At 40.5% G+C, this 16,344-nt stretch overlaps 1 protein-coding gene across 1 annotated transcript in view; it reads left to right on the top strand.

Annotated features, from left to right (window-relative positions):
- The window catches only part of slit3 (slit homolog 3), a gene marked incomplete at its 5' end in the record, with an annotated part of 301,781 nt that overhangs the window by 231,274 nt on the left and 54,163 nt on the right, over window positions 1–16,344 (top strand). Inside the window, 6 exon segments of the mRNA XM_080502187.1 lie at window positions 673–816; window positions 2,546–2,709; window positions 8,013–8,163; window positions 10,895–10,969; window positions 15,148–15,291; window positions 16,155–16,298. Of these exon segments, the coding sequence (XP_080358313.1) occupies window positions 673–816; window positions 2,546–2,709; window positions 8,013–8,163; window positions 10,895–10,969; window positions 15,148–15,291; window positions 16,155–16,298 (822 nt within the window).

Raw genomic sequence — 16,344 nt, forward strand, 5'->3', positions numbered from 1 at the left:
CCTGACGGGCGGGATTTATTAGTTAATGAAGTGCAGGTAGGAAAAGGACGCAGAGGGGAGAAGAGTCAAGATGGAAACTTTTCCTGTCATTTTGCTTAATCCCTCTATCACATTTCTCATTTCCCGCGGCCTCTCGCCTCCATTTTGTCTGTCAGCCTCTTTCACTTAAATGTATATCTGTGTCAATCCAAATTAACGTTTCACCTGTCCCTTCCTTGTCTCACTTCATTACCCCCCCCTCCCCCATCTCATCTCCTTACTTTCGCTTTCCTCCCCCCTTTCCTCACCATCTGTCTCTCCCATCAAAACCACATATTATGCTCACAAACCCAACAGTAGACGTTCCCCCTCCTGCTCCAGGAATGAAAAGGTGAAAAAAAAAAAAAATGACGAAACCACAATTTTCAGATTTATGTGTCACGGCCAGAAAAAATATAATCAGGAATATGTGGTGAAGGGAGGGGCGGCTGCTGCCAGAGGTGGTGGAAAAACAGAAAGGAAGAGAAAAGCAGTGGGTTTTTTTCTTCAGATATGAGTCTCTGGAGAAGAATAAATCTTCTGCATGTGCCTTTATCATTTTGTCTTCAGCGCAGACATGCACAACAACCGGTAAGAAAACTGATAAATAACCTAAATAATGTATAAATATGCGTTTTGTCCGCATGTTTTCAGATTGCTGAATGCCAACAAAATCAACTGTTTGAGAGTGAACACCTTCCAAGATCTGCAGAACCTCAACCTGCTGTCGTTGTACGACAACAAGCTGCAGACCATCAGTAAAGGACTGTTTGCGCCGCTGCGCGCCATCAAGACTCTGTAAGTACCACGAGATCTTAAGGGGTTTTACGTCAACTCTCTGGGTACTGAAAATGCACGGAAATGGTGCTCTGCGTCACTGATAATGCACATTTTTGAAAACTGTTCCCGAGCTGTAATTTTTCAAAAACACTCCGTATCTGTATAAACTTTTTGAAAAAGCTCAGACTATATTTTGTTGGAAATGGAGAACATTTTTATTTTGAAAACGCCTTGTGTGTGTAGTTTTATTACAAAAACAACCAACAGCACCAACTAGTGGACTAAAAGCAAAACTACATTACTTTTCTGTCTTTTCTGTGTCAACAGACATTTTCAAAATGTTGCTGTGTTACACAATTTTTTTCCAAAGACTAAAAAGTGTTTTCCCTCGAAGCATTGTCATGTAAATGTGGCCTTCGTGTTGTACAAGATTTATAGGTAAGTGCAGAGCTCAAGTCAGACAATCTGACGAGAGTGAGCCTGTAAGACTACACTGAGGGCAAAGAAAACTCAAAGAACCGCATGATCTTTGTCACTGGCCTGAAAACATAATGCACTTTCAGGATTCAAGATTTGGTTGTGACGAGGTACAGGGACATTCACAGGTCTAAAACTATTGCACGTGTCCCCAATCAAATTACACGGGCAACAAATATCGACATCCCAATCTCTAGATGTACATATTGAAGTACGTCCTCATTATGCACACAGGTCTCCAGGCATTTACAAGTCATTGCACCATTATAATAGTCCCACAGTTTTCAACTGCTGTTGAAACAATTAGTTGAATTCATGCTTATTCAATAGGACTAATTTTAACTGGAATTTGACCACCTAAAGCTTCTTTGCACGGATCTGTGGTTTATTCAGATGTTGGGAGACTGTAAAGACTTTCTCACTGAGACGATATTCCCTCCTGAGCCTGCCTGAGGATTCCCCAAGGCAGAGCCAAGTTTCGGGGGGTTTAGTGACTGTCGTTCTCACTTGTGAGATCTCACTCTGTATAAGCAATGGCAATTCTGATGAGCTATTCATTGTTCTTTTCATCGCTTGCATTAATATTTTCCTCATCTCAGCTTTTTAAATATACATTTTCACATATTTCTTGCATATGCAACTGTAATTAATTACATTTGTTAACATTTTTCAAATGAATCCCTTTCTATTACAGCTTATGAATGATTCCATTCAATATATTCTCTATATTGTCTGCAATGCTAATATATAAAAAGTCGTCTTCGTTAACAGAAATTGTAAATTCGATTTTCCATAGTAAATAAACTTTATTTTCTTGGATTACTACCTAAAACATTTTTCACACTATTAAATTATACAAATTGATGTAATTTACAAAGTCATGAAAGTATGTATTAGTACAGCCCTCACAAAGCTACATATTGATCTCTAAATGGGATCAATATGTAGCGTCAAGAATCAGGCCAATCCTCTTCATCAGGTATCATATTGTGATTTTTGTGTTTGTTTTTCCACCGTAATATTGACGATGTAGTTGTCAGTTTGTATGACCATCTGCATTCAGAACAGCATTGTGTTCCTGAATTATTAAATATGGCGCTTTCTGCATGAGGATTTCCCCAAGTAACGATGTATCAGAAACCAGTGGTTTACAGAAAATGATTGGCGTTAAGTTGAATCAGGATTTTGGACTTGTCCCAGGAAGCTGTAAAACCCTCCTCTGTGTCAACTGCCCCCCCCCCCCCCCCCACCTTTCTCTGCCTTCTCCCAGTCATCTGGCCCAGAATCCCTTCATGTGCGACTGTCACCTGAAGTGGCTGGCGGACTACCTGTTCGACAACCCCATCGAGACCAGCGGGGCGCGCTGCAGCCACCCCAGGAGGCTGGCCAACAAGCGCATCAGCCAGGTCAAAGGCAAGAAGTTCAGGTGCACAGGTAAGAGATGAAGCTCACAGTGAATAAAGCGTCTCTTCACTGTAACAGAGAGCCAATTAAAACAACCTCTGAACAGCTCCGGTCTGGTTTGGGGAACTGATCAACTAAAGTGATTAAACGTCTGCTTAAGGAATATTTGATTGTGTAGAATGTGTTTATGATGTATTCATGGCCTTAAATATAATTTTTTATCAAGTTTTGCAAAGCATCGATATTGAAAGAAACTCAAGGCAAAAAAAAAACTCAAGAAAGAGTCATTATTAAAATACTCAAACCAAAACTTGGTATTCAAAGTTATGTGTTGTCTGTGAACAAGTTCAAACAGGCTCACAAAACATAATAATCAATTCACCAAGTGAATCAATTCCCCTTTACTCAAAAATCACAGTCGCAAACATTTAAACCAGCGAGGTTTTCTGTCATGTGACGAAGAGAAGGTGAGTTTCAGGTTTATATTTTCTCTTCTTTGTCAATTTTTTTTTTTAAACTAGACAGAAAACGAAACTTGTGCTTCTCTTTACTTTCCTATCGACACATCGAATGCATCATCTGTTTATTCAAAAGTTGAGAAATTTAATAAAAGTGTTTATTATATTTGTGACAGGGTGTAAAAGCAAAACATCCCAAAGATTTGACACAGCTGGAATTGGATTGTTCAGTGTGAGGGGAGGCTGAGTTCAGATAATAATTGTATTTATATAGCAGGTCTCAAAACCATGGTTACAATGTGCAAGACATTGAAAGTATTCTGAAAATGAGAAATCTCCTAAAATGCAGGCTATAATATCAGATTTCTTTTTAACTGATTTATAAACAGAGTTTTTTTTATATCTATAAAACTGACAGAGAACAGATTCAAGCAAGAGTCGAATGTCATCTTGAAGCAATCTGACCCTTTAAAGATTCCAACATGAGAAATAAAATTGTAAAACTCAAAGGAACCAGCGGATGAAGATAAAAGACACAGTCTTTTTAAATCACATTTACTTACACCAGAGTATAGGGAGTATACAGAGTTGAATGAATTTAATCTTGAGCTGATCTGAATAGGAAATACACACATTTAGCCATTTTTATTAAAATTATACCAAAATTACACGTGTAGCTCACATCAGCATAGGAACACATGCAAATTCTGTTATTTTATGATTAAGCTAAGGCCCAGGTTTAAATACCGAATCAGAACATGCTATAAAAATTATAGAATATTAAAAGTGTTTTTATCTTAATCCATATGATTGGAAGTGTTTCCCACTGAATGAGTGGAGTAAACACAGGCGACTTACTGATGCTATTTAGGCATTAGATTTTAACAAGCATGTTTTATTTATTAGGACCTCGAAGCCCATTAAAGTTGTTTCATTAAATTTTTAATGCTGAATATTTTGTGGAATGAAATCCCCCCCCCCAAATTGAAAAAGGGTTTGACTTAAAAAAACAAAACAAAATGAAAAGGACCTGTAACCTGCAAGTCGATAAGAAAGCTGGGTTTGGCTGTCATCTCTGCTTCAGCCCCTCCTCTCTGCAGTCCCACGCTGCCTCTCCTTGCATCTCCTCTTCCTCTTTGGACCTTTGTGGACATTTTTTGCTATTGGTGGGCAGTCCTCTGGCCCCGCCCCCCCTCCCGCCTTCCTGTGTGGATCTGCAGCTGTCTGTCGCCTCTCTTATCCTGTATGGACCCCGCCCTCCCCTGACTGATTGGCGCAGCTCTCTGTTGCCCCGCCTTCCTCCTGTGTGGATCCTGCATTCTGATTGGTTCGTGCAGCTGTCTCTTGTGCTTGATCTAACCATGTGGCCCCGCCTACTGTGACATCACATGGTTCCGTCAAGCGCCAGGGACCGCCCGGCACACGCCTACCTACCTGCCTCTCCCAGCCAATCATGCGCCGCGGAACAAAAACCCGGGGGTCACGTGACCGACCTTGATTTGTTCCAGTGTCTGTGTGAATTGTTTTTGAAATAAATGAGCGTGTGCAGCCTGGGCAGGGTCGCTAGTTTTACCTGGAAACCAACAAAATGTTTGTTTCACAGCCATTTTTTTTCATGTTTTTTTTTTTTTTTTTTTTGTAGATCGTGTGCATGTTTGGCTCAAAACCGTTTTAAATGCATTTGCTTCCTTGTAAAATATTTAAAGATCTCATGTGCAATACAACCCCAATTCAAGAAAAGTTGGGACACTTGCAGAGAAGATGGAGTAAAATGACAATATGTGCAAATTGTAGAACTCGTTTCTTAATGGAACAAAAAGAAAAAAAGGTGCATCTGTGTCCGACCACACAGACAAATAGTTCAATCACATTAACAGAAAATTGCACAGAACTTGGGTTCGTCCCGACTTTTTTGAATCTCGAGTCGTATTTCGCGTGCTGCTTTTGTTTATGTGCAACGTGTGACACTTTAGTTTTTTCCTTTGCATTTTGACGATTCATAAATCAAAGCTGAATTACATTTTGCTCTTTGTTTTTTTGCTTCGCCCTTGTGCTTGCATGTTTACAGTTTGTTTAGATGCACAACAGCCGAGACAAACGTAGGATGAGAGCACAATAGCACAAGCTGCTCACTCGCCTGCCAGCGTGAATTTGATCTGGAACACATTCTTTGACGCAGAAGTTGCCGCGTTTGCCTTGTGCTATTTACTTTAAAAACTATTGATATTTCTTTGCAATGTTGCAAAACCTTCAGCACTTACAGTAAGTCGCCCAGTGGCAGCGTTGTGTTTCTGGTTAAATCTATTCCCACATCCATGCCTCTACGTTATAGTAGATTATCAAAACCTTGACTTCATTATTCAACTCAGTGTTTTTCCTTCTTTTTTTTTCTCTTAACACTTCACAAATGTGGAATTCAAAGTTGGAAATGTGATTCCTACTTCTTTCGAGTAAACAGACAAGGTTGGCACAATATTCCGCAAATGACTGTCACGTCAACATGCACATCATGTATATTGTAAAATATTGACTGAACTGTGATAAATCATGTCTTTTTAAATACAATGTTCTCAATATGAAAGGTTTATGCAATTCACTCACAAAAAAAGACATGTCGAGAGCTCATTTGGAACATCATCTGGAAAAAGTGTTTGTATTTATTGTAATTCATATCCGTATTGCATCTGACATGTTCACCTGATCTCTTACAGCCATCAAATTGACTGCTAGCGAGACATTGTGTGCATGAATCCATGATGTTAGACCGTAAAACACCATGTGGCTGCAGCAGTGGTGATGTAACTCTTCTGACTGTACGGTTTCAACTGGAGGTGCAGCTCCCGAACATTTATGAGCTTGCATTTATGTTTTCCCCACATGACGTCGCATTTATGCATTTCTTTGTCTTTGAAACATAAAGTTGTGATAAGTTGCAGAGCTTATCCAACCGTTGCTCTGATGCTTGACAACACTTTCCCTCCCATGTCAAAAACATCCCACAATCTGCATCCTTCCCATATTGCAGCCTTGCATACGACCACTCCATGAACAGCTTCACGATGACGATGTACAATAAGTGAGTTCACAGAAATAGAGGAGTGTGACGGTGGAGAAACCAGTTGTTTCTCCCAAAGCTAAATATCCTGGATGGTTCAGGCAAACAGGAGAGCGACCCGAGTAAAACAGAACCATAACTGAGGGGAAATTAAGAGGAGTGCAGTCCTGCGTCCTGACGCAAACCAGGTCTGCTCTGCAGGACTCGCAGCCATAAATACACATTGTATTGAAATAGCAGGAGCGGTTTCTGGCTCACCTTGTTGATGCAAAACATCCCGGGTTAAAACACATTTATCTACAAGATGATTCCATAAAACCACCTGGATAGCTGGGTGGTAATTGGATTTACAGTGGCCGCCATGCGACCCCCCCCCCCCCCCCCCCACCACTGCTGCAGGATACACTGCAAACTGCAGTGACTCTGCTTGCTTGTGTCTCACTAATTGCATTTGATATCTTCTGCCTTCTCTCGACGTCGAAAACAAAAATAGATTTAAATTTTGGGATTTTTCATCCGGGAACAGTTGGATCAGGCACATATTATAATTCTATGTAGACATTTATTGTTTCTTTGCTTGCAATAACATGTGTTCTGTTCATAGAGACAGACTTTATTGATCCCAGCTTGATACTACTAATATATATATATATATATATATATATATATATATATATATATATATATATAGATAGATAGATAGATAGATAGATAGATAGATAGATAGATAGATATATATATATATATATATATATATATATATATATATATATATATATATATATATACAATCTTAGATAATAGTAACACTAATTACAATAAAATAAGTACAAAGAAAGGAGTAAGACTGTATTAAGAATATACTTTTATGGATTATGTTATAAGCAATAAGTGTATATTTACAATGTTAAGGTAGTATATAAAAGCACTATGTCAGCAAAACTGTTGGAAAAAAGTCGATATACATGTGTGAAAATGTAAAGTGAATAAAACTAAAATATATCCATGTTAGAGCCTTGTTAGACAGACAAATACTGTAGATGTGAAAGTAACGTCTTAATTAAAACATGTATGTTTTTTGTGTGTATTTTTCCTCTCATTGTTACCGAATGCAGACTCATTCATGTGTCCCTTCTTTTTTTCGCGGACAACCTTAAATCCATGATAATCCACCACAATAACAGGACGTCTGGTATCTGTTACCCTAAAACAGATCCTCTGCACTTCATGCCAATTTGTGTATGTTTTTGGACTATTAGCCTCTGGAAAGCCCGGCCTGTCGTCCTCCGCTGCAGCCATACCAACAGGCTGTTTGCTTAAATATGTTTGACTTGAAACCCACAGACTCACAGCTTCCAACAAAGAGCAGGAATGAGCTGGCTGCTTTTAGGAGGGTTTATGTGTGGGACATTGGTGGTCGTGAGGGTTAGAGCAGCGGACCTCTGCCGGGAAGGTCCAGGTTCAAATCCCACTCAAGCTGGTGTCTGGAAGGGAATTGTAAACACTTTGATAGAGAAAGCAGTGCAGCAACAGAATCAAGACTTCTGGTGTGGTTGCGTCTTTGTCAATATTATATTCTGTGCCATTAAAAAAGTGCAAGTTTTAAAACACGTCTGTATACATTTGTTAAAGTACAACTCTTTGTGTTTTCTTCTCTTCTCTTTGCCTCATCTGTTTGTTTCTGTCTTCATTTCCTGGCTGTCTTCACCTTCGCCATCCCACTTTGACATTCCCCGCCTTGTTTTTGTTTCTCGTTCCCACACCACTGTCTCTCTCTCTTCCGTTCGGTTCCCCTCCTCCACCTCCGCTGCCCCCTGCAGGTCAGGAGGACTACCGCAGCCGTCTCAGCGGGGATTGTTTCCAGGACCTGGTGTGTCCAGAGAAGTGCCGCTGCGAGGGTACGGTGGTCGACTGCTCCAATCTGAAGCTGATGAAGATCCCGCCGCACATCCCCGAACACACCACCGACCTGTGAGTCCGCTTCCTCTGTTTCCAAGCACATGGCGTTGGACTCCTCGCACCCCTTCACATGGCACAGGCCTGTCATTTCACTTTTCCTTTAATTCCTCAGGCGTATGCACACACTAAAACATCCATTACCACAAATGGGAACGGGCACACTCAACCCTTAAAGGGCAGGAACGCCCTTCAATCGGAAAGCATGTGGCCTTGTTTACATTCACAGTCGTACACAAATGCAAATACGCAATTCACATGCAATCTCTGCCTCTCTGCCTCGCTTGGTGCAGTATCAAGAATGTCACTTTTCATTTTTAGCTCCCACGCTAAAATACCCCCAACAGTCTTTTCCATCTTCCCCCGAGTCCCACAGGAGCCATCATCATGTCTGGCGAAGAGTCTCACACTTGAATACTGAATAGGCCAATGGATCGTTCATTTTTTCCAGCGAAAACGACAAAGGAAAAGCAGATATGCAATGGAATATATAATGAGACTGTGAAAAAGGTTAAAGTAAGAGTGTGTGAAGTCGGGATCAGTGGAGCTTGAAGTAGCAAATGATAGATACTCGCATTACTGGAATTAATTGGGAGTTTAGGATTATGTACGATTTAAACCACATAATCTACTTCTGAATGAATGCGTTTTCTAAAAGTCCGTAAGAGTGAAATAGCAGGAGACAAACTACCAACCTGCAAACTGCAATATCAGGAAGGGAATCTCATGTGTATTTAGTTCCTGCTGTGAGATCATATTGTTATCAGCCGCCTCGGAGAGCAGGACCGAGAGGCATCAGCAGTGAAACCATTTACAATCACAACAATAAACTATAGAAATAGTTGTGTCCAGTGATTCACATTTATTTATATAGCTATATAATATAATATGATTTATCATGAATCAAAGACATATGCAGATGATGTGAATGTATTTGTGCTTTGTTCGAGATTCGTTCTTCCAAATAGCAGTGCTCTTTCTCTTTCAACCTATTCAGTTTTTTTAATCAGTGAAACTGCATGATGTTTGTGAATGAATCATACTGTTCCTTCATATTTGAATTTTGCAGAGCATGAACACATGGTGCATCTAAACAATTAACCATTTATCAGCCAGTCTTTCACCACATGCTCATCACACATTATACAACAATAAGGATTATTTGTGACATTGTGCAGGTTTTATAAGAGATATATGCTTTAAACCTAAATATTTTCAATGCTGAAACTAAATGCCCACTTCCAACAATGTAATTACTTTATTACTTGTATAACAGTTGTTACAATTTGTGCTGATATTCATTGGAAACTTTAATTCATAATGAAGAAATGAGTGGTTTCAACCCTAATGTGTGAGGGGAACTAAATAACAGAAATGTCTGCAAAGACAAGGCAGGACAAAGTGCTGTTGAAATGCTTCCAAAAATGAGAAAGAAACAATTAAAGCACATGTAAGGGTTAGCAATTGCAGTTTGAAATATTCCCAATAAGCCGTGAAGGTGTTTTATAACATTCACACAATTTGAGACCATTTTTTTTTGTCCCAGAATTTCAACAAAAAGCATTTTGTGCTCAAATCTGTACCCTTGGTTCGCTTACGGCCCCCGATCACAGATAAGTTAATGTAGAAATGCATCCAGAACGGACGTTTTGTCAGGACGGCTGGCAGCTTGTAAGAAGTGAGTGAAGGTTGTGGTGATGTGAAGAAGCTGCGGCGTTGAAGCAGCTGCCGGATGGTTTCCAGTGGAGGTTAAGTCGTCTCGTGCTGAATTCAGCCGCGGCTTCTCAGAGCTAATAATGCCACGTTCCTCCAGACCATTAGCTTCAGATTCGTCTGTCTTGGGCGTCTCCTCTGTGAACCTTTGGATCCCTTGCTCCTTCTCGATTTCCTCTGCCTCTGTTCCCCGGGCGATCCGTGTCAAAGATGTGTACTTTGCCCTTTACGGTTGGTTAGAGGGCACATCAAAGTTCCTGCCGTTCTCGACACGCCGCCTCTTGTTTTGTTTTGTTTGTTTTTTTTTCCCTTCAAAAAACACCAGTCGGTTTCCACACACACTCTGGGGCTGTCAGTCGTGCCCTGTAACCTGTCCTATCAGGGGAAATCAGGGGAGGTGGTGGTTCCGCTGAAGGCTTATATACCTCCTGCTCTCTTTCTTTCATGCGTCTGTCTATCTGTCCTCCTGAGCAACTGCTTCCAATAGCCATAAAAGACCTTGACACTGGCCTTGGGAGCGTTGAATCAGTATAAAATCAATCCAAAGAGATTTGTGCTCTTTTAAATGTACTGTACAGCGTTAGTTGTTAACGAGAGTCGTGCATCACGATTTAAAGAGATTCCAACTGCTCTCTTTACCTTAAAGGTAAATGTTTTATCGTCAGCCGACCAAGGCAGATTTTTCAGTTCTCTCTGTCTTTTAACCCTTCATACCTGGTTGGAAAGCGTGAAGCTGAAGCTTCACATTCTATCGCTCGGCCTGCACATACAAGATCCTCTTAGCGGCATCCTTTTAGTACAAATTACCTCAATAAAGCAGCTGTCTGGCTTCCTATCTCTCAAACTGTTTTCCTCCCGGCTCAGGCCAGCGTGGATATTGACGACTGCATTGAAGAGATTCATTTCTTCTCTTCTCTTCTCTTCTCTTCTCTTCTCTTCTCTTCTCTTCTCTTCTCTTCTCTTCTCTTCGCCACCGATTTATCTCATGAAACCATAAATCTCTAATTTACTCCTCTTGTCTCCCTCTCTACAGGCGATTAAACGACAATGACATTGCTGTCCTGGAGGCCGCGGGAACTTTTAAGAAGTTGCCCAACTTGAAAAAGATGTAAGTATACTACATTATACATTGTGGGTCACAGTAGGGCTTCGTGTCTTTCTTTCTGCTCGCACATTTCTTTAACCTAAAGAAGATTTGTTTATACGACGAGGATCCGTGTTGACGGATCACACAGATGTGGTGGTGAACTTCAATTTACAAATGTTCACAGTTTGGTCTGTGTATTACAGAGCAAGGGAATTCAACAATTGAACACAAAACCTTTGTTTTGGGAGGATTTTTATCTCTACATTTACCCATTATTGATGAAATTCAAACCCTCTTACAATTTCCTTTCCAATTGTTAACACAATAAAATGACTCAAAATCATTTAAAATGACACACAGAGAGCAAAGTCTCCAAAACTCTACACACAATATCTGCTTTACACCATTTTTGCAATTCAAAATGGCACTTTCTAAAAGCACCGGACGCGGTTCTCCGCACAAGACACAACAATCTGACAAAAAGTCACGTTTGCCATTTGAAAACACCTCTTCAAAAATCACAACATGACCTAATTTGCAAAAATATGTTGAAAGTGGCGAAACACCTCAATTGTAAATTTGTTTTTTCAACAAGTCAGTCTGTCCATATTGGCGCTCATTCTTAAGAGAAACCAAATGAGAATTATATTGACTGATATTCAGGAAGGTGTGCACTGGCTTGTTTGGTGGGAAATTTAAAAAGATAAATGTATCAACAACATGTATCTGCAAGTGATTCTGTGCATGTGAACAACATGATTTGAACTATTCAAGTATTAGAAAATATTACTAAAGATGAGATCGCTTTTCATTAAGCTGAACAGTGTGCAGTTGTTTAGGCAGAAATCCAGTTATACGAATTAAATGTGTGACGTAGAAATGTGTACAGAAGTTTGATATGTATTGATGGTTGAAGTGCTTCATTCTGCAGTATACAGTATAGTATTTTGCAGTTCGGTGTGTTGTTTTGTGAATTGTGTTAAGTATTTTGATGAAAACCAGCCTAGTTTGCAAAACTGTGTTTTAGCAAATGAAAAAAAATTGTAAAATGCATGCATAAATGTTACCTTTCACCAAAACACTGAATCACCTTCATTGAGGTTTGAATAAAGAACAAGCAAGTCTGAAGACTTAAAGGAGGATTCAAATATATTTTCCTCAAATGTGGGAATGAAAACAAAATACTCAAGGTAGCAAATACCTGAAGAATCTACTTGAGAACAACAATGAAGTACAAATACTTTATTCCAGAAGACAAAAGACGAAGCGAGCAGAAAGACAAAGTAAAGAGGAGAAAGAATAAAATGAGAAAACAGAAATGTTTTTAGCGATAAGAAAGATAAAATAATGGAGACGGTTTTGATGCGGCGACAATGGAAGGAGATTCGGGATCCAGTCGGGTGACTGAAGTCAGGCAGGAGGAAGGAGAGACACTCGATGGAATGATGGGAAGGGAGGGATGGAGGTACGGAGGAAGCAAATATTAAATGGAAATAGAAGATGGGCCTTCAGTTCAGATTTACAGTCAGGCCTTATCTACAACCTTCCTCTGGGTGTGTGTGTGTGTGTGTGTGTGTGTGTGTGTGTGTGTGTGTGTGTGTGTGTGTGTGTGTGTGTGTGTGTGTGTGTGTGTGTGTGTGTGTGTGTGTGTGTGTGTGTGTGTGTGTGTGTGTGTGTGTGTGTGTGTGTGTGTGTGTGTGTGTGTGTGTGTGTGTGTGTGTGTGTGTCAGAGAAAGACAGAGCAGAGACCAGCAGTTGATTTATTGAAGAGGAAATTGCTAACCATCCAGCAGTGTCACTGATGATATAGATTGGCCGGCACTCATTTCCATTTTCCTTCCCTTAATTCCATCCTTCTCCTCCATCTTCTCCATACACCTCCCTCACTTTCACCTCTTTTTCCTCCTTGCATCAGCTATTCAAGCTTGCCTTGATTCTTTTCCCTCTCTCCCCCCCTTGTCTTCGTCTGCTTGCCTCTTCTGTTCTCCTTCCCTCTCATCCTTTATGAATGTGATAAGAGGAAACACAAAACTATCCATGAATGAAAGCTACAGCAGTTGTGATGGCTATCATCTCCAGTTATTGTCTCTGCGGCCCGACGCTCTCTCTTTCTCTTTCATTTTACTCATTGTGTGCGGAGGAAGGGGAGATCGCGATCATTCTTATTTGTTGTGACCACTTGTCTCATTTATTTCTGTGCTTGTGTGTGTCTGCAGTGTCCTTTGTGAGTTGTTTTTTTCTTTTCTTTTTTTTAAGCGGACACCGCTATCGAAAAATCTATTATGATATGAGACAAGGATATTATGATGAAAGACAGAAGAGTTAACATTTATTAGTTGAAGGGACATGATTGATTACTGCAATTAAATGTGGAAGGTGATCTATGAGTTGGTCTAATAAGCACAAGCATTAGCACGAGCCCTTGTCTTATCTTTTTGTTGATTTTTGTGAACAACTTTAAATTCAATCCTGCTTGTGCTGAATGCTAAACACAACTCGGTTTGTTTTCCAAGTTGTTTTTACTACTAGTTGATGCATTGTTATTTTTAAATGCATATATGAAATCCTGCACAAAGCAGCATGACGATATTGTTCAACTTCCTTTTCGGGGTCCTTAGTCATATGGAATCAAGGACAAGTCGTCCACAGATGAGATTTCAGAATTTTGCGGAGAAAATAAATCCTGTACAATGCTCTTTTACAGATTATTTGTAATTGATATTTTATATATGGTTCATATATCTAGTATACGTCCATATATATTTAGTATGGTATCAGATGGCTTTTTATTCTCATGAATTATGGTCTGCTTTGCACACATGACGCCCCCACTGCAAACTTCAACACTGCCTTGTGCTGCACTACATGTTCCAGCTCTATTGACTGTATAAGTCATATTTTAATCATGTTTATCGTGTAACGTTGCTACTGTAGGAGCCCCGCAGCTCATTAACATGTTGGAAGGTTACTCTTACATGATGCACCTGAACGCGTCACTCAAAGCGTTCAGCTACTAAGCAGCGTCATCCCGTTCCGACATCGAGACACTACAATGTCTTTACACCGTCACTAAGATTTATTAGTCCTGAGCTCCATGTCAAAGGTTCTCCATGTGTAATCCCAGTTTTTTTAAAACCAGTGTTTAAAGTTGGTACTATCTTTACTGGCGTAATGATATAGTTGTCATGCGCGCTGCGTTTGAGTCACATGTCAGCTGCTGGTCCAATGGGAGAGCGCAAAACATCCAAGATGGCGGCGACTGCGATAGATGTTACTGCAGTTCAGAGGAGGAAAACATGACAAAAACCTTTATGTGTTTATGTCAAATACACTTAATAATCCTTCAAAATGTGTCAAATATACCTTGAAATCCAATCCTTCAAATCAATGATGCTGAAACAAATAGACATGTTGTCCAGGCACCGTCGTGTGTAGCAGATGGTACAAATACGTCTCCGTCATATGATGAACTAGTAAACGTATGCTTTATTTGGGGAAGTGATGGCACATTCTAAAGATTGAGCAGCGTTGGCATCACCCATGATTGTTAATGTGGTAAATCAACAGCCACATGTGCAGGTAAACTATTGATCACAGCTGTAGGGTGCAAAGCACTGTAAGTAGAAGTTGTGTTTCCTGTTGCCACAAAATGAAGACTGTAGTTTACTGTTTTCACTTTAATGTGTTGTTGTGTTAATGTGGAGTAAAAAAAAAAAAACTGTCTCAAAAACTTGAAATAGTTGAAATTTTCCAGAAAAAGGGGACATTTCAGGAATGTTTTCTTGTTTCAAGTAATGTCTTCCCTCATAAATACAGTAAAAATGTCTGAAACCTCAGTCTGCTATTTGTATTGAAAAATACGACATGGTTTACCTCATTGCTTTATTAAACAAGTATTTCACATATTTCACAGTATGCATATGTGAGGAAAGCAAGTTTGTAACTGGACTTTAGTTAGAATCCCACTTCCCACATGACTCTGCAGTAAAGCCCTGGAGTATCGACCACTGGAGGGACAGCTTCAGTCTGTCTGTGGTGCTTGTTATGAAGCCCGCTCCAATGCCGAGGGTTGCTCCATGCATGGTCAAGAGCATCCGGTGTCAAACATTTGCCGCACCTGACGTGCGGATCACATTTGAGCTTTGTTCATTTGAAAACCCTGGTCGAGATTTAAGGCCTTTCGTTTCCCATTCCTGCAGCAACCTGAGCAACAACAAACTGAGGGACATCCGTGAAGGCGCCTTCGATGGCGCAGGAGGAGTTTTGGAGTTGCTGCTGACGGGGAACAAACTCACCGGCCTGCAGGGACGCATGTTCAAAGGCCTCAGCGGCCTGAAAACTCTGTGAGTGGATTTACAGGAAATGTGCGTTCACATAAATGACTGTGTGTGTGTGTGTGTGTGCGTGTGTGTGTCTGTGTGTGTATTTCTCTGATTCATGTCGTCGGGCCATACGGTGACCACAAACCCGTCTTTTCTTGGGTTGGCCATTATGTGTCCTCTTTGTTCTCCATGTTGTCACTTTAATAGGAGCTTTTTTTTTTCTTTTTGTATTTTTTTTTTTTTAACTCTGACAACAAAGCGCGTTTGTTCTTGACTTTAAAGATTCTCTCTGTTGTGTTTCCTGTTTGAGAGTCTCTGCACAGTGGGCCTCCAGCCAGGCCTTTGTAAGGAGAAGGCTTGTTTACCCACTCACCCTGAAACGAAGGCTAATAAGAACATATTGTTGGTCCTCTAAATTTGGGCTCCCGTTCTAAAGAGGCTGGCTGGTGTCCAATTAGAGGTTACAGGATAGTGTACGATGTTGTCTGCATGCCCAGTAATGACTGTCTAATGCTATCATGTACATATATGCTGCCTAATGACTCCCTAATGGCATCATGTCTGTCTCTGTATTATGTTAAGAGGCTCCCTGCTTCAGTAATAGCCTCGCTAACCAGGTTAGCCTGTTCCAGATATTGCTAATGCTAACTAACTGAGTTAGCCTGCTCCCACATGACTCGTGTCCAAAGCTAATGTCGTATTACAGAGTCTGTCGCTGTGACTTTACTTTTATCTTCAGGTTGGGTTTTTTGCATCCTGTTCCTGTCGACACGTCACATCCAGAAAACTACATTGTTCATAGATTATTTGATGATTTCGCATCATAGATATAAAACTTTGATGCTGTGGCTTTGTGTAAAAGTGGTCCTTGTTTGTGTTTGCAGCATGTTGAGAAGCAACCAGATCAGCTGCATCGACAACAGCACCTTCACGGGTCTGAGCTCGGTGAGGTTGCTGTCGCTGTACGACAACAGGATCTCCAGCATCGCCCCGGGAGCCTTCTCCACCCTGCACTCCCTGTCCACCATGTGAGCTTCACCCGTGTGAACACCTCCATCTTTCTGCCACACTTTC

This window comes from Blennius ocellaris (genome assembly GCF_963422515.1).
Source record: "Blennius ocellaris genome assembly, chromosome: 9".
Taxonomy (NCBI): Eukaryota; Metazoa; Chordata; class Actinopteri; order Blenniiformes; family Blenniidae; genus Blennius; species Blennius ocellaris.